At 43.8% G+C, this 26,709-nt stretch overlaps 1 protein-coding gene across 4 annotated transcripts in view; it reads right to left on the bottom strand.

Annotated features, from left to right (window-relative positions):
* SERGEF (secretion regulating guanine nucleotide exchange factor) overlaps positions 1–26,709 on the bottom strand; it is a 266,857-nt gene that overhangs the window by 42,461 nt on the left and 197,687 nt on the right. The window contains exon 11 of one of the 4 annotated variants that reach the window (XM_075928096.1): positions 15,253–15,339. The exons of the other annotated variants lie outside the window; for them this stretch is intronic. Coding sequence (XP_075784211.1) covers positions 15,281–15,339 — 59 coding nt within the window. The 3' untranslated portion in view covers positions 15,253–15,280. The remainder of the gene's footprint in view (positions 1–15,252; positions 15,340–26,709) is intronic. 4 annotated transcript variants of the gene reach the window in all.

Here is a 26,709-nt window from a genome sequence, read left to right on the forward strand (position 1 = left end):
GATTATAGAGTGAAAAGAAAGAATTTATCACCTTAACTCATTACAAAAATCTTGCTAATTGCAATCAGTTTCTCACATACTGTAGGGAATGTTTGGTAAGACATTAGGAAGTGGCATTATATTTTTCCAAGATAATTCTCTAATCCTCACTGGTGCAAGTGCTACTTATACAGAGTTCTTCATCTTTGCCAAATAACTGTTACTCAGGTCAACCACACAGTCTTTCTAAAGTACTTTTCTCAGAATGGAGCAAAATAAGCTGTACATCACTGGGGCTTTATCATACCATGTAAGGAAGTTTAATTATCCTGGGAATATTATCCTAATTAAGTGGTAGTTAGTCTCAATTAGTGAAATTTAACTAAAAATTTAATATTTGATTATATATTTAAACTCTGATCATACTGGACCCATTAAGGAGAAAGGAGGAGAGATGGCATGTTCATAAATACACCAGAAGGTAAGAAAAAGTAGTTAAATAAAACTGTATTATTAAATACATGCCCCCGTCTCAGTCATATCTATATTTAGACTTGTCAAGGTGAGTCAGACTTCTTCCTAAAGAGAAAACTTCTTCTCTTGAATACAGTTTAAGTGAAACATGAAAGGTAAAAATGACTAAGTGAAAGAATAATCTGTCAAGGTAGAGGTTAGCAGACAAGCCCTGAGGATTTCTGCTGTGCACATCATTATTTACATTTTTCTGGCTCAAGGGAAGCAGAGCTGGTCTTGTCAAAAACTCACAGGGATCTGAAGAGATCAACAGGAAGCAACCAACCTCAGGTAGCCAGTGTAGGACATTAACATTTTGGGGAAAAAAAGGAGAAGAAGAGGGTGTTTAAGAAGAGAGGGTGTTTCTCTCATTTAATACCCAAGCTTGTAACATAGGGGTACTGTTAAGATGCTCAGCTACAGTAGAGGATCATGAACTAGTCATGGTCAGGAATGCTTCCTTCCATCTCTGCCTGATCAGGAGATTGCATTTTGGATATAGGCCTTCCTACAGAGACTCATGCCTTTTGCCGCCCAAGGCTGGGCTGCTCCAATGGGCTCTACATAGGGGCATGCCTCAAAACTATCTGGAAACAAAAGGTTGTACATAGGGTTGCCAGATGGCTGAAAGAAAAATACTGAACACCCCTCCCCAAAAAGAAAACCACTGGGAAAAAATTTTGTTGAAAGAAAAAAAAAGGGGGGAGGGGGAGGACCAAAGTTGTTGAGCCAAAAAAACAAACTCCGAGAACCTGGATCACTGCTAGCGGTTACCAGGTAATCATTAAAACAAAAACAAAAACCCTGAACGTGCTTCATTTGGGGGGGGGGGGGGGGGAGCCGGCCACGAAGGGAGCGGTGCTGGCCGGGAAGGGGGGGCCTGGAAACAGCTAACGGGGGGGCGGCTATGGGGCTAGCTGGGGGGGGGGCACCAATGGGAAGCAGGTCTGGTCATGGGGGGAGGGGGGAGGTCAGGTGGAACAGGGCTGGCCGCAGGATATTGGGGGAGGGGTGACCAGCCGGAAGGGGGCAGGGCTGGCGGGGAGTAAGGAGGGGCGGGAAGCACAGCTGGGGGGATTCAGGGGCCGCGAGGGTGGCCGGGAGGAAGGGGGAGAGGGAAGCAGAGCAGGGAGTGTGCAGGGGGGCTGCCCGGGGAAGATCAGGAGGGGAAGTGAGGGAGAACCGGCTGGCCGGGAAGGGGGAGGGTGAGCAAATTGGCCAGCAGGGAGTGGGACTGACCTGGGCACTTGCTGCTTGTCCCACGCAGGCTCCCGGCGACGCACGAGCGAGGAGGCTTCCCCTCCTCCTCACGCTCAACTGACTGAGGGCTCCCGGCAGCAATCGCAGCCCCACCTCCCAGCTGCTCTCCCCACGCCAGGCTTCTGTCCAGTGCACAGCCGGAAAAATCAGAAAATACCAGTCATTGCATATGTCCGGTATTTTCTGATTTTTTTTTTTTACCGGACAGATCGTGCAAATACTGGACTGTCCGGTACAATACTGGACACCTGGCAACCCTTCGTGCAGGCCACAATAGCCTGACTTGTTTATGTATATATTATTGGTGTCACGAGACATCAGAACTCTAAAGTCTATAGTCACTACTTATGGGTTGCCAGGTGAAGATTAAGGAATTGGTTTTGACCTATAAAGGCTCAAATGGCTTGGGACAGGCCTATGTCAAAGACCAGTCCCTTCCCTTTCTTATGCTGTCTTGGTGAAGGTCAGTAGAGATGCTTCAAGCTGAATTTCCCTTAATTTGACAAAAGGGAGCTGGCAGTAGAGCATTCTCCACTAAGGGCCTTCTGCGGTGGAACAAGCTTCTGCCCTTGATCTGAAATAGCCTGGGACTTCTGACATTCAGGCCACTCTGCAGAGCCCCATATTTTTACTTCAAAGGCTGAAGAAGTTGGGGCCGACAGGAAAGTACTGCTAATTGTTTAAGAGGAATAGTGATATGGTTAGCTCAGTTCCAGCTCTGCCACTTTGCTGTGGAAATCACGGCTGAGAAAATTAAATTAAAGAGACATGGAATACGTTTTGAAAACACTGAATTCCAAACTACGCACAGTGGAAAGGTGTTTCAGGAAGGACTCTTGACTATGGAACTCCCTAAGGGTATGTCTACACTACAAAGTTAATTCGAACTAACAGACGTTAGTTCGAATTAACTTTGATAGGCGCTACACTAGCAAACCGCTAGTTCGAACTTAATTTGAACTAGTGGAGCGCTTAATTCGAACTAGGTAAACCTCACTCCACGAGGACTAACACCTAGTTCGAATTAAGTAGTTCGAATTAAAGGCTGTGTAGCCACTTAATTCGAACTAGTGGGAGGCTAGCCCTCCCCAGCTTTCCCTGGTGGCCACTCTGGGCACCACCAGGGAAACTCTTCTGCCCCCCTCCTGGCCCCGGAGCCCTTAAAGGGGCACAGTCTGGCTATGGTGCCCGTGCCAGGTGCAAGCCTGCCAGCACCCAGCCACCAGACCCTGCACCTGGCACAGCTCGAGCCAACCACCCGTTGCCACCCAGCCCTCCGCCCATTCCCGGGACCAGGCTGGCGGCTCCGGGGAGCCTGCCCAGGTCTGCAAGAGGCGGGCGCCCGCCTGGTCTAGTGCAGACATCATGGACCTCATCCACGACCTCCGCACTAGGCACAGGAAAGTGGCCGGCTAGGGCAGGAGAGCTGCCAGCCTGGCCGCCCAGGAGCAGGTGTGCATGAAAATCAAGGTGGTCCAGTGAGACCCCTGACCCTGAGCCCTGAGCTTAGAATGGCCGTACTGGGTCAAACCAAAGGTCCATCTAGTCCAGTAGCCTGTCTGCCGACAGTGGCCCACACTAGGTACCCTGGAGGGGATGGACCGAAGACAATGACCAAGCCATTTGTCTCATGCCATCCATCTCCAGCCTTCCACAAACAGAGGCCAGGGACACCATTTCTACCCCCTGGCTAATAGCACTCCACGGACCCAACCTCCATGACTTGATCTAACTTCTCTTTAAACTCTGTTCTAGTTCTAGCCTTCACAGCCTCCTGCAGCAAGGAGTTCCACAGGTTGACTCTTTGCTTTGTGAAGAACAACTTTCTGTTATTAGTTTGAAGCCTGCTACCCATTCATTTCCTTTGGTGTCCTCTAGTCCTTCTATTATGGGAACTAATGAAGAACTTTTCTTTATGCACCCTCTCCACACCACTCATGCTTTTATAGACCTCTATCATATCCCCCCTCAGTCTCCTCTTTTCTAAGCTGAAAAGTCCCAGTCTCTTTAGCCTTTCTTCATATGGGACCTGTTCCAAACCCCTGATCATTTTAGTTGCCCTCCCCTCTCCCACCCTCTCTCTTCCCCTCTTCCACCTCCTTTTCCCAGTCTCCCCAGAGGTTAACCCCATCTCCACCCCGACCCCGAGTATTGTTAAATAAAGAGAGTTTCTATTTTTGAACACACGTGTCCTTTATTTTGTATATCAGGAAGGGGGGGTAGGGAGAGGTAAGTGGAAGGAGATGAGGGAGGAATGGGGTACGAGCCCCCAATGGGGAGGACTGGGGTGGCTCTGCGGGCTCCTCGGGGTGGAAGCTCTCCTGCAGCCCCCCGACTGACCCTCCCCCGGATGGCAGCCTGCGGCAAGTGCGACCAGGCTGATGGCCGAGTCCTGTGATGTGCCGAGTGTGGGCATTCAGGGCACTCCAAGCCAGAACTGCTTTGCTGTCCCTCATCGAGGTAGACAAGCGAGCGGGGAACCCCTAAGAACTGTCGGTCCGGGGTGGGGGTCGGGTCCCTTTAAGCACAGCCCTTGGCTAGCCTGAGACAGCAGCTCCACGCTCTAAGTCCTAATCTGATGCCCTGCCGGCACTGCTTCCGGCCATCCTTAACCTCGGTTCAGGGTCCACTCAATATGGACATGCTAGTTCGAATTAGCAAAATGCTAATTCGAACTAGTTTTTAGGTCTAGATGCACTAGTTCGAATTAGCTTAGTTCGAATTAACTAAATCAAATTAAGTTAGTTCGAATTAGTGCTGTAGTGTAGACATACCCTAAGAGTGGAGCTCTTGCTAAGTACAACTTGCCTGATTTCAAGGCTCAATAAAAGTCCCAATTTTTGGCCAAACCTTCCCTCAGGAACATTGTAACATGGAAGGCTCTGCACAATGTGGGAGGGGGAAAGAAAAAGAAATAAACAAGGAAAGTGTTTACAAATCAAGGAGAGAGAGAGAGAGAAAAAATGGGGGACCCTTTTATGGACCAATCTCATGCTTTTCTTTGTCAGTGGGGCTCCAAGTGAGAGGCATTAGGAAAGAGTAAATAGAAACCTGTGAGCATTTATATGCTCTAAACAAAACCTAGATAAAGACCTATATCCTCAGATATTTCAGAGCTCTGGTGAATGCAACTTGGAGGAATGGGCAGCCCCACCATATTCCCCACTTTGATACATTTTCCCTATAGGCACTTTTGTACCTAAAAGCAGCCTCTGAGTCCCTCTTTCCCACCCCAATACATGTAGCTTCCTGTGTCTACAAGCACTGGTTGCTGCAGCTAAAACAATTATCACCAACTATTAACATAACCTGAGAGCAAACACAATACAGTTAAAAGATCAGCCTGCTAAAGTGATACCTCTTTTCCCTCTTCACTGCAATAAACAGCATTATCATCTTGAAACTTGCTTCCATTCTCACAGACATGCAGATTCTAGCTCACTTTCTCTCCAATTCTCTCATGAGTAGATGTCTATTCCTGGTCTCTTTTCCTTCTCGGTATCAATGTCTGTAAGGACATCCAGGAAGCCTCCCATTTCCTCAGACATGTTAAATAATCCAGGCCTGGAGTTTTGCAGGGTACCATGCTGCAGCCCTCTAAATTGAATTTCAGTTCTCCCATTAAGAAGAATATTATCTTATGGCCTTTTTATGTACGTAATTGAATCCTTTCCCCTCCTATCTGAAGCAATTCCTCTTACTCTTGGAACTTCAAGATTTTAATAATTACTGCTCATGGCCTTTGAGATGAAGCAAGTTTGGGCTATCACATCTCATGTGCTCTTTGTATATCAAAGCTAGAGACAGAATCTTCAACTGAAAAGATTTCCTTAAGGAGAAAATTAATAAAAACAAGCACATTTCTATTTCCTTCTCACAGCTGGGAATACAATTATTTTTTCACTAAAGCAATGAGATCAAGCTTCCATGACCTCCAACTTCTCTCCGCGCCTTTTGCTAATCTACTGCTTACGAGTTGTTTCGCTGTCTTCAATTCACTCAGTCTGATTCTGCCTTAAGTCTTTAAAAAGATTCTCTCTCTCTGCATATATTAATTTTCTTTCAGCGGGGAATACACTCCTTAGATCTGGTGAGAGATCTGTTTATTGTTCTTTTGCATACTGCAAAGCATTTATTGAGCCATCTCACCTCTCCTCATAGCTGCTGTGTGCACAAGCTCAGTCCCAGGGACAGAAGAAAAGTTAGTAAGAAAATCAGTAATTGTTGGGACCAAAAATTTTCAAACCTAGGTGACTAGTGTCAAATTCATGAATCCAGAATTAAGCATCTAAACAAAGAGGCAATTTCAAAAGTGCTGAGTACCCTACAGCTGTCCTGCTGTCAAAGTAGGTAGTTCTGCTATAACATTTTCAAATACAAATGCCACTTAAGCATGAAAATTAGATTTTCAAGTTACAGAATGTGTGTACACAAATTCAAAGGGCACTTTTTTAGAATACGTCAATGACAGTTTTATCCATAAACACCTTAATGGAATAAACCCAGATACTGATTGGGCAAACAGGAGCTATTACTAGTGGAAACTATCCAAAGAAATATGTGTCCACATTCAGTGATGTCTTTAAAAATACCACAGTCATGAGAAATACTGAACTACAAAACTGTAAATAAAAGAAAAATAGGATGCAAAGGAATGCCTAAGACTCCTATGTTAGAGGTATTAAATTAACAAGAACAAGAGTTTATTTCTGACATAAGTACCACATGAAGTAAAAAGTTTGACTCTCTGTCAAAGTTGAAGACAGCCAACATTTTCAAAAGCAGCTAATTATTTTGGGTACTGATACCTTAAAGAGGCCCCTCTTTTCTGAAAGCACTGAAAATCAAGCTCCTTTAAGATGTCTCAAATCGGGCACCCAAAAATTACTACCCACTTCTGAGAATCATGACCTGATATAAGAATGAAGTGAGCTGCACGAAGCATGCAAAGAAGGAGATGAATAAAGCTACATTTATTCATTTTAGTGCCTTGTTATTTTTGTCCAATTAAAATCATTATATAGTCAATTAAGGAATGACTGACATATCTGGATCTGGAAACATTAACATTCAGTCTTTCTAAGTAAGGATTTGAGATCTATGAAAAGGCACAATATTGCTCAAGGAGAACTCAGATTATGATGACCTTGGTCTAAAATAGAGGAAATAATATGGAACTCAGGGAAACGCACTACAGGGCTGTGTCCTTAGTTCATGAAGTAGATGGCTAGGCAAGACATGAACCATTTGAGAGTGAGCAGCATGATAGAAGAGTAAGGGACAATGCACAAAGTTTTAATCATTGTCAACCCATTGCCAGATACTAGACTCCTATTAGGATATTCATAAAATGGAGAAGGACACATATTCAAGTTTCAAATAGGTTTGCAAGAAAAATAAACAGCAGATAAAAAGGTTATATATAGAGAATCTAGTGTACATTCACAGAACCACTGTCATCAATGCACTGTGTTAATGCTATTACTCTGTAATACTTCACGTAGGGTTGCCAGGTGTCCGGTTTTCTACCGGACAGTCCAGTATTTGCACCCTCTGTCCAGTAGAAAAATTCAGAAAATACAGGACATGTGCAATGTCCGGTATTTTCTTAATTCCCGGCTGGGCGCTGGACGGAAGGGGGTGGAGGAGCGACTGGGAGGAGGGGCCGCGATTGGCGCTGGGAGCCCTGTGGTCGCATGCAGATGCTAGGTAGGGCAGGGAGGGGGCTGGGACTCCCAGCCACTCCCCCCGCCCAGCTTCTGCACGCGACCAGAGGTGCCCAGCGCCAATCGCGGCATCACCTCCCAGGTGGGTGCCTCTGGTCGCATGCAGAAGCCGGGCGGGGGGAGTGGCTCCCAGCCCCGCCCCCGCCCGGCTTCTGCTTGCAAGTAAAGGGAATGCCTGCTGGGGGGCGGCCCAAAGGACTCTGGCTGCGGTCAGTGGTTGCACCCCACCCCCCGCCAGGTCTACTTCCCGCCCCCCATCCTCCGGGCCTCTCTTCCCCGGCCAGCCCCACGGCCCCCGGACATCCCCCCCCAGCCAGCTCTGCTTCCCGCCCCACCTTCTTCCATCGCCCCCCTTCCTCCCGTCTAGCCCCAAGGCCCCTGGACTTCCCCCCCCCCACCAGCTCTGCTTCATGCCCCGCCCACCTCCCAGCCAGCCCCACGCCCCGCCTATGATCAAGTGTGTCTGGTTTTTTGGCAGGGTCTACCTGGCAACCCTGTTCATCACACAGAAAATTATTAGCATTTCACCCATTTAAAGATACCCTTCTAATTTCAGCTTTTTTAGGGGACGATTTTCTCTTGTGTGTTTTCCTGTAGATCAAAGGAGAATTCCATATTATGTTCAATCTTGACTATGCATTTTAATTGCTTTTTGGAGCAACTTTCCCATCTTATCTAACCGTTTCTTTACAATTTTGACTTTTAAGTGTTATTGGCTATTTTGTTAATCTTTGCAAGTGCAGCAGCATCGGGCTTCCAAAAGAAAATCTGGTAGTATGAAAAAGCAGCTGCTGACCCATGTCCTCAGAAGCCAGGGGAGCCCTTCAGGACTTACTGGCAGCCTGTGTGAAATAGATGAGAATTTCTGACCTAAGTATTATACAGCACACGGCAGCCTTTATTTCATCTAGATCTCACTGGAGTCTGGAGTGGGGGAAGAGAAGAAGTGATTGAGAGGATGTCTCAGGAGATCTAATTGAAGAAGAAACTAGACAATATTTTCACCTCTGAAATAAAAGCAAAAACACCATGTTTCCTGCATTTTGGATGTGTGTATTTTGCTTTGTTTAAAGCTTGCAGACAGATTTAAAGCTGCCTCTGCAGTAGATGCACAGACTCTTATATAATATATCTTTGGGTTTTGCATATGCTACCTGAAATGGAATTTTGCTTTCACAACCTAGAATTCAACAGCTTAAAGTTGGAGAGACTTTCTGCCACTTACCCTTGTTTGTCTCTATCTCCGGTCTTACTCTTCCTTCCCCATCTTGGGTATGTCTACACTACCCTCCTAGTTCGAACTAGGAGGGTAATATAGGTATACCGCACTTGCAAATGAAGCCCGGGATTTGAATTTCCCGGGCTTCATTTGCATAAGCGGGGAGCCGCCATTTTTAAAACCCCGCTGGTTCGAACCCTGTGTAGCGCGGCTACACGGGGCTCAAACTAGGTAGTTCGGACTAGGAACGAGGTGTACCGGTAGTTCGGAATAGGAATCCTAGTCCAAACTACCTAGTTCGAGCCCCATGTAGCTGCACGGGGTTCGAACCAGCGGGGTTTTAAAAATGGCGGCTCCCCGCTTATGCAAATGAAGCCCGGGAAATTCAAATCCCGGGCTTCATTTGCAAGTGCGGTATGCCTACATTACCCCGCTAGTTCGAACTAGCGGGGTAGTGTAGACATACCCCTTCATTCTTCATCTTCAATTATTCTGTGAAGGCTTCAGTGATAAGGTAGGCTTTGACTAGAACTCTGAAAACATCAGACTCATTTTGATCTCTTCTTATAAGCTTGTTTCACTGTCCCGGACCTAGCACTGAGCCTTTTAGAGCTTTCCCATTCAAATCTGCCTCATCTGGACAACAGGCACACTGTCTACATGTGTTCTTAACTGGCGATATAGGGGTCTGATTCCTAGTGTTAGCAAAGTTCTTGCTAACACAGATCTGATAACATTATGCAGGAATTATCAAGGCTTAGTGAAAAAATATTACTAGAGGAATAAGACATTAGGAAAGGAATAAAAACTTGACACAATAGTTGTCTTTTCTAAACGTCTAATCTTTAATACACCTCCAGAACTCATAACATTTCTTTTCAAAGGACAACAATTTCTTTTTTGGGAAGAAAAAAGTTACTGTTGTGGAAATGTCAATGAAAATAACATGACAGTTGAGGCTCACATCCACAGAGACAAGAAAAACTGTCCTTAACTCACTTCACTATTATGCAATTGAACTGAATCTGAGCTCAGTATCTGTGTGTATACATCTTCCTCTCTCTGAAGATGATGATGAGACAAGCTGGGCAGAAACAATCCAAACAAGTTCCCAAACCATCCTTTATAGAGTTGGTATTGTTTGGATGCTCCATTCTGTCAATGATTTTTGCCGTTGGTGGGAAGAAATGATCCCATTTTCTTTATCGTCTATATTCCTTAGCAGCATGCTGATTTCTGAGTGGGTGGAATCCTCCCCTCATCACCACACAGTCCCTAGTCCATTTGTTTTGGAAGTTGTGAACCTACCTATAAACCCAGTCATCCTAATAATGCTCACAAAATGGCCATTTTCATTCTCTCTCTAAGTGCTACATAGAACCCCACAAACTATAAAGCAGCTCCAAATGAAAATATTAATTAAAACTACTTGAAATTAATTAATTAAAATATTTGAGTAGATTTTTAATTTCAGACACCTCTCAGGCAGCAAAATGTATGCAGCGACAGACTGCAGCTCCGTGTAGAGAGCGGTATCTTAACTACTTCTACCATCCTTAGTGCTGAATCACCACATTCCGCCTGAGGTATCTGATGTCGTATAAAATGCTTAAGGCTCCAGAGAGGTCCCTAATGCATTTAAGTGCCTCAATGTGCATGTGTAATTCTTTAATAAATTGAGAATAAATCCCTGTGTGCACTGATCCTTTAAAAAGTGTTTGATATCGGTGCATGACACTTCTATGGTTTTGGGTAGCTACTAAGATATGGGCTGAGGAGTACGACGCACTGAGAGGGTTGGTCAGTGATCTGCTGCAATGCTCATTTGACTAGTGTAGGGATATGAAAGTGTAAATGTGTACAGTACATGATTAACCCATATGCCTGGGCTCATCAGTTAACCTTCACGGTGACACACAGCCTCTCCCCCCTCCCACTGCCTCTGTATCAGAGGCAGCAGTACGGGTGGGGCATCTGGCTTTTACAGAGGTTCCCCGCATGTATTTGCTTTTAGCATCCCTAATCCCTAGCATGGCTCCATCCCAAGATTTTCCATGGAAAAACATCAGAAAAAACTAGAGACAACTGAAATCACTCAAAGGTCAAAAAGGCACATTATGAGAAAGAATCACTTTGCCTATGAAGGCAGACAAAGGACTTCTTTCACTATAACAACAAGGTGGGAAAGAGCATGCCATACTCTTTCACTAAGGATACATCTTGGTGAGCAGGGAATAGGATATTCTCATGAAAAAATGCGAAACCAGCCAGCTCCGTGACAGATGAAACTTTAGAAGGAAAACCTACTTTATTCACCAGGAAAGGTAACTATTTAGATCCATGTGTGTTTTGTACTGTAACCATTTGTTCTCATCACACTGTTTTGTTTCTAGTTAATGCTCCAATCTTGCTTAAATAAACCTACTTTTGTTTTATTACAAGTGCTCACACGGTACTGTGTCATTTTACAGGAGCAGTGGTTTTAAGGTCAGACTGACAAACCCCGGTACACTGCTCCTTTCAGGATCTGGCATTTCTCTGAGTAAGAACATAAGGACGGTCTTACTGGGTCAGACCAATGGTCCATCTAGCCCAGTATCCTGAGGTAGAGAACACAACAGGAAATTCTCATGTGACCACTCTCCTGTCAAACATATCCAGACAAACAGAGGCTAGGGACATCATTCCTACCCATCCTGGCTAATAGCCATTGATGGACCTAACTTCCATGAATCTATCTAGCTCTTTTTTGAACCCTGTTAAAGACCTAGCCTTCACCACATCCTCTGGCAGGGAGTTCCACAGGTTTAGTGTGCACCAAGTAAAGAAAAACTTCCTTTTGTTTGTTTTAAACCTGCTGCCATTTGGTGACCCCTAGTTCTTATATTGTGGGAATAAGTAAATAACTTTTCCGTATTCACTTTTTCCATGCCAGTCATGATTTTATAGACTTCTATCATATCTGCCCCTTAGCCTTCTCTTTTCTTTTTAATCTCTCTTCATATGGAATCTGTTCCAAACCCTAAACATTTTGTTGCCCTTTTCTGAACCTTTTCCAATGCCAATATATCTTTTTTGAGATGAGGCGACCACATCTATAAACAGTATTCAAGATGTGAGCACATCATGGTTTTATATAGATCCAAGAAGATATTTTCTGTTTATTCTCTATCCCTTTTTTAGCGTAGCCAGTGTTAGTGGCTGGATATCACAGAGGAATTATTCAAAGGACCTTGGGAACTGTGGTACACCTGCTGTTATCCTGCAAGGTTAGGCAGGCCTCCCAGAACCTAGAAGAGAGAACTTAACAGACTAATGGTGCTAGGGTGCTTAACACCCAGTCACCATAGGCAAGGCTACATCTCACTACAGGCAGGATGGGGGGAGGAAAACAAAGTGACATACAGTCCTGAGTACTCTGGTCCAGAATTCACAGAATTTCCTGTACCTTCCAGCAAAAACTGCAAGGCCCATCTGTTCAGTCACATTCCAGAGTGAGAAGGGCATGATGAGCCAGTTTGCTGGGAGGAGGGAATGGCTAGGATTTTATTTTGGTTATTCCCTCTGCCCTGCAATGTACTCTCCTCCTTTGCCCAAATCGTCGAGAATGTGTTGACCTTCAATGCATGCTACACAAGCCCTCCTATTTCACTGGGTTCCCAAAGCGAGAGAAAGGGACATTGGGTAGAGAGGGATGGTGTTACAACTGTGTTTTTGTAGGTAGAATCTGATTTGTTTATGTTTTTGATACATTTCACTGCCAATATTGATGGTTATGAAGAGAGAGCTTTTTGCACGTAACGTGAAATGCAATTTCTAAGTAAAGTTAAGTTATTGTAACTTAGGCATTATAAACATACATAGTATCTGACTCTTACTCTTTGTGCTAAAGAATTCACTCTTCTCAGTCTGTTTAATAAGCTACCAAGGGGGCCACACCTCTATTAATGATTATGCTTCTCTCTTATTTAGATGGAAAGCCCTCTGAGTCTGAAAAGCACTTTACAATGCACAAAATGTCCCATTAGCCAGTTTTGGGCAGTAGGTATAAACGATAACACTGAAGTTACAGCACAAAGGATGAGGAAATTGTAGTAAGGACAACAGCAGATAAACACACAGAGCATCAGCACGAACGTAAGTATATGCGACAGATTACAAACTGTGACTAGCTGGCAAGGATTAGAACCACAGCACTTCTCTCATGACAGCCACAGAGATCAATACTCCTCAGCCACATTACTGTCCCTCATAGCCTTACACTTATCTACGAGAAGCCGCAATCTCACCTTCCTTCTCAGTTATACGTTTTTAACCAGCAAAGTTCATGGTCATATAACACACAGTAAGCAGCACTAGCAGCTTTATAGTCCTGCATCAGCACTCCAAAGTCAGTATTGGATCTATAAAGCAAGTGGTCACTCCTTCTGGAACAAAGCTGACTTGAGGTGGGGGTACGCATTCCCATCCACTGCTTGGTAGTAGAAAAAAGACTAATATGGTCCGAAACTGGGTGGGGAGATCATGCACAGAGGGAAAAGAGATATGACACAATCCCCCATGTTGCAAAGCCACATCAAGCACCTGCTCTTCCCGCCACTGCAACCTTCTGGGAAGTCTAGAAATAGCTTCTGTATGACCTACCTTCTCCCTCACAGATGCACCGGTTATAATGCAAAAATAATTAACTGCAGCTTTCCCACAGGTGTTTTTAACTGCCACCAAAGGGTGAGGCAGAATATAGAAAACAAGAGTGACAAGACCTCTGCAGGAGCGTAGACAGTCTGAGAACAGACCTTAGTCTGGCCGCCAGAGGAGACCCTGAAAATGATGATCTCCTGCTAAAACTTCTAGCAACGCCCTAGCAGGTGACACCAAACACTCAGTTTTGTATGTTAAGGGTGGATCTACTGTAACCCTTTGCACATTCCAACCAACACTTACAACCAAAGTTTAAAAAGAAACCAATTTGAAGGTGAATGAAGGGCACAGCTGACTGGCACACCTCAGCCACTCTGCAGCCATTCAATGCTCATGTTTGCTCAAGTGACATTTATTGTTTTATCAGACTTTTCCTTTTTGCACTTGACTTCTATGCACCTGTGGTCTCAGCATCACCAACTGCGAGCAAAGGATGGCACCAATTCTCCAGGCTTTTCTAACAGCAGGGCTTAGTCAATGCCAACTACCACTGCCAGCTCAGTAATGAAATGCTGCTCTAATTCCTTCTCGCCAGATTTTCACTCTCTCAAGAGGGCCAGAGAGGAAAGCCCCTGCAGGGCAGGGCAGGATCGAGAAATCTGCCTCCAATTACAATTTTTTGCAGCTGCGATTCCTGAATAAACCTATTAATCAAAGCACCATATTTGCATAGCACAATATATAATTTTGACATAAGTCACCTCTAAATCTGGGAATCAGATCACTTCCTCCCCCTCAGCACCAACCAGAGAACTAACAAAAACGTCACTGTGTGTAACAAAATGCACCCAGAATGCTCTTATTCACACACTTAATGGTAGACTGGGTAGGATTTAAGTACTCATAAGAGAGCATAAAGATCAAAGTAGGTTACTAAGCAAAATAAAACAGAACACACAACTTAAACTTAATATGTAATTAGTTTTGTTAATGTATTATCTCACACTAAAAGATGTTATAATAATCTTCACAGACTAGACAGCCTTCTAGTCTGGACCTAGTTCCTTCCCCCAGTTTAATCTTAGCTGTTTCCAACAGCCGTCTTGGATGGCATAGCCAAAGAAAATTGATGACCAGGATTACCTCATTCCCCACCTTTAAATAGGTTTTGCCAAAGGCAGGAATCCTTTGTGTTCAGTCCAAACTTTCCCTGTGATCTTGTGGAAAAATAAAAAATCCAAGATGGATCCCACCATCTGGTCACAGGCTTTTGCAGGGTTCCTGTCTCCATACTTCATGGGCTGACCCACACATCTGCAGGAAGATTAAGCTTTTTTGTTTCTTGCTAATGGGCCATCGCAACCCTGAAGTGTAATCTGTGGGAGTGATCCAAAGCAGCAAATGTGCAATAAATAGATAAACATTTTAATATTCCTAACTTGGTCTACAAAAGTGATAGATGCATACAAATAAGATAATCATATTTAGTAGAGTGCAGCCTTTCCAGTGTCATTTCACATGAAGTATCTTGTATAAAGCATATTCTAGTTATGTTATTTTCATAAGCATTTTCCCAGAAAGATAATGGAATGCCCTGCCACATATACATACAGGTGTGCATGTATCTGTGCAAAAAAAACTGTGCAACACATTCCAGTGGAGAACAGGTTGATGCTCCTTCAGAGATCATGACCAATGCCCGTAACACTGGTGACACAAATTATTCAAGCGATGCCTTGCTAACTTGAGGGGAGTTGCAGATGTAAAAACTGATCAATTATTCATCTATAATGCCCAAAGCTGCAGGTTAACTACTGGCATTAACTGGTATCATGATCACTTCTTTTCATATGTCACTTGACAACATCTTGGTTTTACAACACTTAGGACGAGCTCAGAAATCTTTTTTTTTACCTTTGCACCCTATTAGGAAGAGGAGTGTTCAATGACAATGTAGTACACTCTGTTCCCTCTGCTGGAGGTACCCAGTCCACAGCAGGGCTGCAGGTAATATGACAAGAAGCTTCAATTAATGCATATTATGGTAGAACATTGCTCTATTCCAGGACCTCTGCTATCTTCCTGTTTGGCACCTGATGGAAAGTTACACATTAAAAATTACGGAGCACAAGGAAGAAGAAAATAATGGATATGCTTCGTGAAATGCTTCAATGCACGAAACAAACCAATGAACTTTGAGAATTATTATGTTGATATGGGAATGTTGCATGTCTCTGCACACTTGCAAAGGTTGTATAGCTCCAAAACAACCATTCGGGAAACAAAAGGAGAGAAATAAGGAAGAAACTGCAGATCTATTGGCAAAACTGTTCCTAAATTGATCTATATGTAAAGGAATCCATCTAAACCCTCTTAATTTCTCATCTTAGACACAAGCATACATGGTATATGGTACAGTAAATAAATATTACTTTCATAAGTATCCCTTCAGGACATTTTTTGGTATGAGGATATACTCTGCTAACCTTTGGAGATCCTACCCCATTAGAGCCACACGATGCTGCTTGCCCTCATTCTTAGATGTGCTCCACTCTTCAGGTAATTAATCTAGGAGTGAAATGTAGCTACAGAAACACTAATTTATTGGCACTTTATATCACTCAGACAAACACCAGACCCTACAGAAAGAACCATAAGTACCCATTTTAATTTTTTCAGCTTACATGTTAATTTTGCAAGCCCTGTCAAACCAGCAAGTGGTAATAAAAAGCTTGTTTGTGAAAACCTATGGTGCTACATGAGAACATGCTCCCATCAGCTGCTGAGGATGCAAATCACAGAGATTATAGAAACGTATTATGGTGGGGTGAGATGGAATATGGGCATTTCAGAGATGACAAGTAGTCACACGTATGGAAACACTTGCAAGCCCTCAATAACAATAAATACGTAGAAAAAGTTGAAGCACCAGCAATAAAATGAGAGAGATACAGGGACAAATGCTAACCTGTCCTCTCATAAGATTCTCAGCAAGGTAGCATCACATGGCTTGAAAGTTAAAAGCAACACATTTTTTGTTCATTCCCAATTTGTGACGGTAAAGGCTTGTGTGGGGCGGGGAGGGGGGGAAGAGAGAGAGAACCAACATGTTGCATAAATTGAGAGAAATTCAAGCTGGAGAAAGGGATTGATCAATTTAGTATTGAATGGTGTGTAATACTGAATGCTCAATGATCATTCTTATTTAATCTTGCAGTCAATTCCAGAGGCTAAGCTCATCTTCTACGAAGATTCCATCTCTAGCTCCATCCCTCTTAATCACTGAATTTCTAATGAAACACAGCTACCACGAGAGGTCACAGTCATGGAGGAAGAGGCAATTTTTCTGATAGTCAGAGCCAAACCCCACAGTGCCATCAGAAAAAAAAGTATCTATATTAGACGCTTTATATTTTAGGAAACAAGTACAAAGAGCAGATCACTAAGTTACTGGGCTCAGAGCACCTTGCCCATGTCTACACTAGGAAACTATTTCAAAGTAACTAAATTAGATTTAATTCCCAATTTTACAAAATTGAAATAGCATGTGCCCACTATAGGGAAGCCTGGAAATCAGTCCGAGGCAGCCTCCATTAAGGTGGACGTGCTACCTCAGACTTAGAGCCCCAGGAAGCACTGGGGAATAATTAGTTCAAATTATTCTGGGAAGTAGTTATTTTGGAATAGCAGAACCAGAGTGTCCACACTAATGCTATTTCGGAAAAAACATTTTGAAATTAGTGTTATTCCCCAAGGAAAGCAGGTATACAGAATTCAAAATAAGTGGCTCTTTATTTTGAAATAACAGGTGTGGTAGTGTGGACACTGCACGTATAAATTCGACCTAACAGGGGTTATATCAAAATAAAGCCCTAGTGTACACCTGGGTCCAGTGTTGCTAAATGCATGAACTAATCAGTTTTGTACCAGTTAGAGCTCTCAAGGCATCAGGCTTCTTTACTACAACTAATGAGGTCAACACATGAAGCCAGACATCACAACTTCCTGGTAGATTGTGTAAAAGTCTATGGGTGTTTGCAGTCACAGCAGTGTGAGTAAGAGGCTGAGCTGGAGGAAGCAAATTCTTCTAAATGCTTCCTATTTCTGATCAGCACGATTTTTTATTTTGAGAGTTGAGCTTCACCCAACTAGACTTGAGCCACAAGCTGATTTTGACTAGGGACTGAGAAAGCTGGAGATGGTACCATTTATGCTTGATGCTAAGAAGAGATAGAGTCTATGGTTTCTTTCTGCAGTACTAGCCGGACTATTAAATTCTGTACGAGAGAGAGGACTTCTTCCTTGAAAAGAGGTGACCATCTGCTAGCAAAGGTCCCAGATATTCTCTACTCTCTTTTACCATCCAGAAACAAAATGACCAAAGTCACTGGCTGTAGCTCTGATGGCTATGAATATTTCCATGACAACTTCTGGTGTCAGTGGGGCAAATGCATGTTGTTTTTCTGGGTCTGTGCTCTGCTTACATCCCACAAAGCCATCCTTGATGCACAAGTTCCTAAAATGATTTCTTGCAGCAAGATATACTAGGCTCTGAGCTTGCATGTAGACAATCTCTGTTTCTTAACTATGTAAGGTTTAGAAATTTATACTGTGGCAACTTTGTTGTCTCCAAGCAATGGAAAAGTAGGTTCTTTCTGCAGCCACAGTATAGGTTTGAAAGAAATCTTTGTGACAAAGTGAGTCTGTTATATCCCATGAGAACCATGAATGCTTTGGTGACAGTCTATCAACAGTGTTTGTCAAGGAGCAGTTACAATATTTCACTGGTTCTTTACTCTTTAGTTTCTTGGCTAGATAGAGTTTTAGAATTTCGTGGGGTCCAGGAGCCTTCCTCATTGAGCCGGCTATGGACAGACCAAGATAGGTGGTTCCTTATGTGCACATCCAGCCCAAGGAACCAGTCTAGAGATTGCCAGTTAGCAACCCAACAGAACAAGATCATATAGGAAGCTTGGTGTCATTGGATTGGAGGTACTGACATATGGATGTTGAAGACTCCCATGACAATAAGCCTAATAAATTCCATTGCCATCTCAGATATCATCTGTATCTGCTTCTTTGGAAAGCCTTTGATTTCTGAAGACCTACTATTTAAAGAGATACCCAAGTTAGTTTGGTTGGTAGATGTGTAGATTAGCTGCATTTACATGAAGGACTTTGTTCAGAGGAAGCTACTCTCATATTTGAACATGGGTGAAGACAAAAGAGCAATTCCACTTCCTGATTTGTCCTCTGGGGTGTCATATAACCCTAACATGACAATATTCAATTAAACCAGAGTAAATACAAAGCAACACCTATTTACACTGATGTGTGTATTACAGCTGACAGAGGAGCTGGGCTCAAAATGTGAACATGTGACATTGATCAATGGTGCAAGGCCATTTACTTTCCTGAGATAACGTCCCTCAGAATTCAGACACTACAGTTCATCCACACGCTGATAGAAAATAAATTGCCAACCACAGTAACCCACTGGACGGAAATAGAAACATGTTTACATGAATGAAATGGGACGGTACACTCTTGAAATCATCTTGCTAACTTTCTGTTGTAGAACAATTTACAGCTGTGATGTCTGAGTGGTTGAAGTGTTAGACTGGAAATCCAATAGGGTTTCCCTGTGCAGGTTCATCTCCTGCTCACAGCGAGGCCTGTGTTTCAAGTACGTAAAAGTATATTACAAGGAGGAGGGAGAAAAATTATTCTCCTTGGCTTCTGAGGATAGGACAAGAAGCAATGGGCTTAAATTGCAGCAAGGGAGGTTTAGGCTGGACATTAAGAAAAACTTCTTAACTGTCATGGTGGTTAAACACTGGAATAAATTGCCTAGGGAGGTTGTGGAATTTCCATCGCTGGAGATATTTAAGATCAGGTCAGATAGACATTTATCATGGATGATGTAGATGGTGCTTGGTCCTGCCATAAGGGCAGGAGACTGGACTTCTTGACCTCTCGTGCTCCCTTCCAGTTCTAGTATTTTATGATTCACCCTTCTTGCTGAAAATAATGAAAAAAGGGTTTTTCAAAAATGTATGTTAAATAAATTAGCCCCTAATGCAGTGTGAGACATCCAAACCACTTCTAAATGTAACCATTATAAAACACTAATGACACTAAAGCAAGGCTTTCTACTGTATGGCCTTTACTTTAAAGATGTTAGTACAGTACACCAGCTGTGTCACGTACATCAGTAGGTTTTTTTTGGACAAGCCAGAATGTTTCACTCTAGCTCTCAAAAATGGAGACAAAGAGAGCGTTCCTGCTGGAGCTCTCTACTACATGCATAATGAATGGTTTCGTGTCAACGAGTGTTTTTCACTAGCAAGAGACTAGTCTCATATACGTATGCACTGAGCAGATCATGATTCGTCATTTACTCATGGCCCTTATGAGATAGAAGGGGTGGGTTGCATGGCGGGGGGCAGGGAAGCCAAAGAGACTGAAATGACTACAGTACAAGAAGTGATGCTGTCAGTCTGCTTTTTCCATATTAACAGTTCCACAATGAAAATTTATGCTTTATTTTAACGCCAAAGGAAAAACAGCAACACTGATTTTCTCATTAAAAATGCTGCTTTAAGAATACTGAATTAGACTGGAGCAAGTGACAGGACACATAGGGGTGTATCTAGACGACAGGGATTTTTTGAAAAAAGTGGCCTTTTTTTGAAAAATCTTTACCTGCATCTAGACTGCAGCTGCGTTCTTTCGAAAGTAAAACGAAAGAACGCGGCAGTTTTTTCGACCACAGAAAACCTCGTTTTACGAGGAATAATGCCTTTTTTCAAAAGCGCTGCGTGGGTGCTCTCTTTCGAAAAAGCGGCTTGCTTTTTTGAAAGTACTGGTTGTAGTCTAGACGCTCTTTTTTGAAAGAGGCTTGCAGTCTAGACGAAGCCATAGTGTGAACGTAATTATGGGGCTAGATCCAAAGGCCACTGAAGTCATTGAGAATATTTCTATTGCAATGACTTCAACAGGTTTTGGATCAATCCCATTAGGAATAAGATTTTTAAAATGAATTTCAAATGCCAAACCACTGAAAAGGCTCACTTTTCATTTGAAGAATATAAGGGTTAAGAATGAGCAGGTCATATATGTGGAAAATTACTATTACTGTACATGAAGCATTGCTGTCAAATTATCCAACAAGAGGGTTTTCAACACTGCAAGTATATTGTATGTCCAACTTGCAACCTTAAGATAACAGCCAGATATCACCTTTCATGCCAGTGGAGCATGCTCCATCTTACTTTGATTACACAATTATGTAATAGGGATGTAATAGTGTAGCCCATTAACCGATAAGTAAAAGCATATAGGTTAATGCTATAGACTACACGCATCATCTCCCCCCCTCCCCTCCAACCAGTAAATTTTTTAGCAGGCTGGTCAGCAGCCCAGCTCAGTTCTGACTCCTCCTAGGTCCAGGACCTACCCCCACTGTACTCTGCATTTAAAGTGTATTAGGAGCCAGGTGGGCAGGCAGCCCGGCTCAGTTCCGATTTGCACCAGGAGCTCAAAGCACACCTCCTCTCCCCCCTGACAGAGGCTGCTGCCACCCAATACTGCTGCCTCTTTATCAGACACAGCAGCATGAGGCAACAAGCAGCTGGTCTGCAAGAGGAGCTAGTTTTTAAACTGACTCACCTTGCAGACTAGTACCTACCCGGCACCCTGTGCTGCTGCCGGCCCCGCCCCCGGGGAAATAGAATAGTTAACTAACCGATAAGGATTCATGATGTTACTCAACTATTCAATTAAACAATATTTAACATCACTGCTATGTAATAATAAAATATTTTGCTATATATTATCTAAGGATCTCAAAGTCCTTCGCAAGCATGAATGGATTAAATTCCATAATATCCCTACGTGGTAGGTACAATATTAGACCTATTTTGCAAACGAGGAAAATGAAGGCACAGTAAAAATGTGTGACTTTAAACAAAAATGTAAATGTGTGTGACTTGTGTATGACACATACCGACCCCTCTGCATCCAGGAATTAACCCTCTGGTGAACACAGGTGAAATAACTTGATACTGGAAAGAGAAACTCCTAAGCAGTCTGCTGAAACACCACAAGAAACTCAGCTATGTTGTTCTTCCTCTCAAATTGAAAACCTAAAATGCCATAGAATCAAGCTGACAGCATTAGCCAGTACCCCCATCTATCGCACATTGAAAAGAGGATGCTAACCCTCACCTGCATAGTCCACCAAAAATAAATACCAGAAAACAGTACAGGGAGCATGTGAAAACCTGCCGGTGTACAGGCTGGACCTCTCTGATCCGACCCTCTGGGGACCTGACTGGTCCCAAACCAGGGAATTTGCCAGACCAGAGGTTTCCTGACAAAGCCCCCAGCCACCAATTCTGCCAGGTGTGTGTGTGTGGGGGAAAGGGGTACTACCTCCATCCCCATCAGGGCTGCCTGCTGAGTTGCTATCCCCGCTGCTGCTATCCTGGCTGGACTGCTTGCCGGGCTTCAGCAGCCCACGCTGCCACAGGCTCTGGCCCAGTGCTGCAATAGACTGGCTCTGGCCCTGAGTGGGCTGCCAAAGACTTGGATTCCATGCCAAAGACTTGGTTCCTCCAACCCCACACTGCTGTGGGCTACCGGGCCTGCCGACAGCCTCGGGCTCGGGCTCCTGCTCCCCGGCAGCCTGCAGGCTCTGGCCCCACTTCTGCGGGCTGCCTGGGACTCTGGCCCTGCACTGCCTGTCGTCGGCCCAGCCCTGCCCTGCTGGGGATTTCCCCAACCCGGTTCCAGTGCCACAGGCTGCCGGGGGCTGATGCCAGCTCTGGCCCATCCTGTTGCTTCATCCCAGACCCTCCTGGATTGCCCAACTACCGTTAGGCTACCAGGGTTCTCTGACCCAGGAACATCTGTGATCCTGCTGAACCCCGGATGTTGCTGGATCAGAAAATTCCAGTTTGGGGAGGTACAACCTGTAGTAAAAATGAGAATCACTTGTTATATGTACTGTACAGAGTGCATAAAATGACTCACCTAGCTCTCTAGTGGTTTTCCCTTCCATGAATCCCTAAGGAAGTATTCACCTGGTTTCATTGTTCATTACAGCCTGTGAAACCACAGTGTTGTTCTTGTGATTCTTTCACAATGAGAAATTCAAATGTTGATCATGTGACAATGTTTAATCTTGTTTCCCCACCTCAGAGTTGCTATATAATAATAAGAAACAAGCCCCATGAGTTAAGGAGAAGAGTGTTCATTTATTAGTCTGTACTACCGCATCCCCTGACCTATTTTATTACTAAAAATAGTCCTTCTTAGGTCACTGCCGCAAATTGAATTCTGCTGCTTCATTGCCCACTGCAGTCTCACAGAGCTGCATGCTGCCTACACATAAAGCACAAAGTAAACTAACTAATTCACTGCCAGACATGTACAAGCTGCTGTTCTTACTAGGACACAGAAAACATAACAGGCATTTGGCTTAAGATCAGTGTTTTCAGTAAACTATGTGTTTGCACCTAAATCTAACTATTTTATTTAATATCATGTAGAGGACTGAAGCACTACCAGCACCTGAAAGCAGGGATTTCTGTTTGCAAATGTACAGTGTATGTTTCTTAATAATTTACTTATAAACCATGTTTGTAAGTTAATGTAGTGCTTAGAGAAGTGCTAGATTGATAGTCCTGAACATTGAAGACAAGGGCTGTCAAGAGATTAATCACGCTGTTAAACAATAATAAGAATAAGAAGTGTACAGCCCTCCCTCCCGCTCCAACCCCTCCTACAGAGCCAGGCACCCCCAACCTCCCTGCTCTAACCCAGTGCTCCTGCCCACCCCCAGAGCCAGACATCCCCAGCCCGCCTCCCCCCACCTCACTCCAACCCAATGCCCTCACCCCTCCCACAGAGCCAGGCACCCTCAGTCCCTCTTGCTCCAATGCAGAAACGGTGAAATAACCTAGTGGGGTGGAAGGTAATGCAGTGATTCCATGGGAGGAGCCTTACCCCACACACACACACATTGGACCTGCCCTGGGTCTCAGCAGAGCTGCTGCCGCCGTGGCCATGCACTTTTCCCTCCAGAAACTGGAGCGCATGCGCATAGCGGCCATGAACGATCCGGGCACGCAGCTCCGAATGTTCCATTTGACAGGCATGTGACGCCGCCTCCTCCCCGATTCCCTTTGCAGGGCAAAACCCCAGACATTTTTTGCCATTTAAAAAAGCCGGACGGACGGAGATTTAACTAACAGAAATGAGGACATGCCTGGGAAAAAATGGACGTATGGTAAGCCTAGATTAATGTGCGCTAATTGACAGCCCTACTGAAGACTTTTATTTACAGAACAGCTACCACAGGTAACAGTGAAAACTTGCTCATCGTCCTCTACCAATATACCTCAACCCCTCCTCCTTCAACTTAATGGGATTGCTGTGGCCCAAATTAAAGGAGTCTCTTCAAATCAGAGCACTGGGAATCTGTATTGCGATACACAACTATATGGACTGCACAAATGCCACACATCATAGAATGAATTTCCAAGAGACAACCAACACCAAAGCACTGTTTTCACCCTGAGATGGGCATGTGTTTTCCAGGATCAGGATCTTCTTCAGTTGCCACAAAGTTAGGTAGGAATCTGGAAAGGATATTATGAATTTGTATTACATTAGCATCTAATGGCCAAGTCAAGATCAGGGCCACTCTGTGGTAGGCACTTTATAAAATACACAGTTAAAAACACACAATCTTGAAGAGCTTGTATTTTAAACAGACCAGACAGACAAAAGTGAAACAGAGAGGTACCACAACTGCCCAGGGTTATACAGGCATGTCACTGAGGGCATGTGTACACTAGGAAATTATTTCAAAATAAAAACTCCTGAAATAACTATTTTGAAATAATCCCAAGGAAAGCAGGAATACAGATTTCAAAGTAACCAACCTGCTATTTCAAAATAACAGGCTTGGTTGTGTAGATGCTCTGCTTATTATTTAGAAATAAAGGGGGATTATTTCAAAATAACTCCCTAGTATAGACCAGGGCTGACAGAGACAGAAATAGAACTCAGGTCAGACAGTCTGACCCCTCCCTGCTATGCAGAGCTCACGTTACCTCATCTTCCAAAGACATCACAAGGGATGAGGTTAATTCAGTAGGCCTATTTAATCCATTTGCTTTCTGCGGACACAGTTAGTGCTAGTTAGTTTGTTTTTATTATGGAGACACAAGTCCACAAGGAACTGGACTGAGACTGTGGATTCATTTGACAAAGACCTTAGAACACCAGTCACATGATAATCATTGTCAGTTACTATCAACATCTTTTGCCCTTCCTCCCCCGCTGCTAAAATGACTGGCACATTTGCTTTGTTCACTGGACTGGAAATGAACTGGTTATTCAGTGATGAAAATCACTGAATAAATAATCATTGAGAATATAGAGTTCCATTACCAATCCTAGGAGGGTAAAATACCAGTTGTTCAAGGCTCTTCCTTAAGCTGACCAATCATGACATGAAGCACTGATCTCCTGGCTACACAGGAGGTTAATAGCCTGGGTAATCCAAGTTGCTAATACTTGAGTGCAGCATCAAGTTTCTTGCTGTGAAAACATTTTCTTATTACTTTGAGGATAATGTCACGTGGATCTGGGCTGAACTACTTTACTGTAGCTAGAAAGACAGATGTACTTAGGGGACTGATGTATTTAGCTGGAATCTCACTGAGATGTTGGAGGTATACCTTGTGTTAGAACCTGTGAGCTGAATCCAAGCGTTCCCCACATGGCAACGGTGAACTGAGAAGTGGTTGGCCCATTTTTGGTAGAAGGAAGAATCACTTAGAGGGGAAACATTGCCTTGAAGGAAGGCATGCAGGGTCTCTGCTCAAGAAAGCAAGAGAGTTAGTACCACTGACTTGTATGTAATTTTCAATGTTTTGGAAATATCAAGGAGAAGGTTGTGACAAAGCAGCTCTCATGGTGTTTTGAATACTCAGACATCCTTCACCCTAGTCCATCAAGATGCAGACCTAGATATAGAACAAAAACCACATTAGATGAACTGCCTTCTAATGATGGATGAAAATCAACTCTCTCCTCTGATTTTTAACAGACTGTCCATAAATTTCATAACCCATATTTTTGGTGATTTCCGAGACCCAGGTATCTCTTGCAACACAAACATGCAAAATTACCCAGGTTACAACCAAGGCTGGTGGCAGCCACAATGGAGCAGCAAATAGGCTTCTAGATTCAGAGCTGCTAAACCAGAGCTATGTCATACACAGATACTTTCGGATATGCCCTGCATGCTTGTAGGAGCGTTATGAGTGTCCCGGGTGGGGAGCTACAGTAACAAATAGGGGCCCTAAGTTTCCATCACCCCTCAGGCAAGGGGGGGACAGTTTTGCAACCCCCATAAGGGATGGGGCCCAATGCAGAAAGGGAGGGCTGGGAACTGGGTCTCCCTCAGTCCACAGAGCTGCACAGAGCAATGCTCCTGTAGCAATTTAAAGGACTCCGGGCTCTGGCTGCAGCCACTGCTGCAGTATCAGCAGCAACAGTCCAGGCCCCTTTGAACTGCCAAACCCCAGAAACTGCCTCCTTTGCCATCCCATTGGTGGGCCTGGTCACAAAGTACTGGGAAGCACTTAGGGTGACGGAGTCAGAGGTGACACAGTCCCTCACTAGTCTGAATTGCACCCAAACCCCATCACACAGTGCTAGTCCAAAGGATTAGAGAGACATACTTGGCAGCAATTCTACAACAAATCCATACTCAAAGCACATAGGAAAGAGCGTCTTCTGTCTTCTTGCTATAACTTTTTAAAGTCAAGTGTGAAAATAACTGTGGCAATTCCCCTAAGAAAGGGCACAGCAGGATTAATCCTACTGTAAGTGGCTTGGATGTACCCAAATTTTCCTGGCCTATAGTCACGATATCTACTTCATATCTTTGCATACCCTTTCACTCCATCTTGACACACGCCCATGACAATAAGTACTTGTCTTATTCTGAAAAAAAAATGCAAGAAACACCTGGCTTGTGAAGCACTTCAACCTCTTAAGCGCTAATTAAATTGTTCTTTAGAAATAATTAAGCTAAAAGCTCTGTTGCCCTTCCAAGCAACTGTGATTTATTTTCCCACTGTTGCAAGTAAATACGAGGGCTACGGAGACAGAAATGCCTGCTGCTGCCCAGATATTTCAGGAATGCGTGGGGGTGGACACGTGGGAAACAGGCAGTCCAATGTGGTAATATAGTACAAAGCAGGTCAAAAATTAGAAGAAATAGAGCAAAGAAAGAAAAGAGATTTTTTTTAAGTTTGGTTCAATCACTCTTAAAAACATTTACAGCTC

This window comes from Pelodiscus sinensis, chromosome 4 (genome assembly GCF_049634645.1).
Source record: "Pelodiscus sinensis isolate JC-2024 chromosome 4, ASM4963464v1, whole genome shotgun sequence".
Lineage (NCBI taxonomy): Eukaryota > Metazoa > Chordata > Testudines > Trionychidae > Pelodiscus > Pelodiscus sinensis.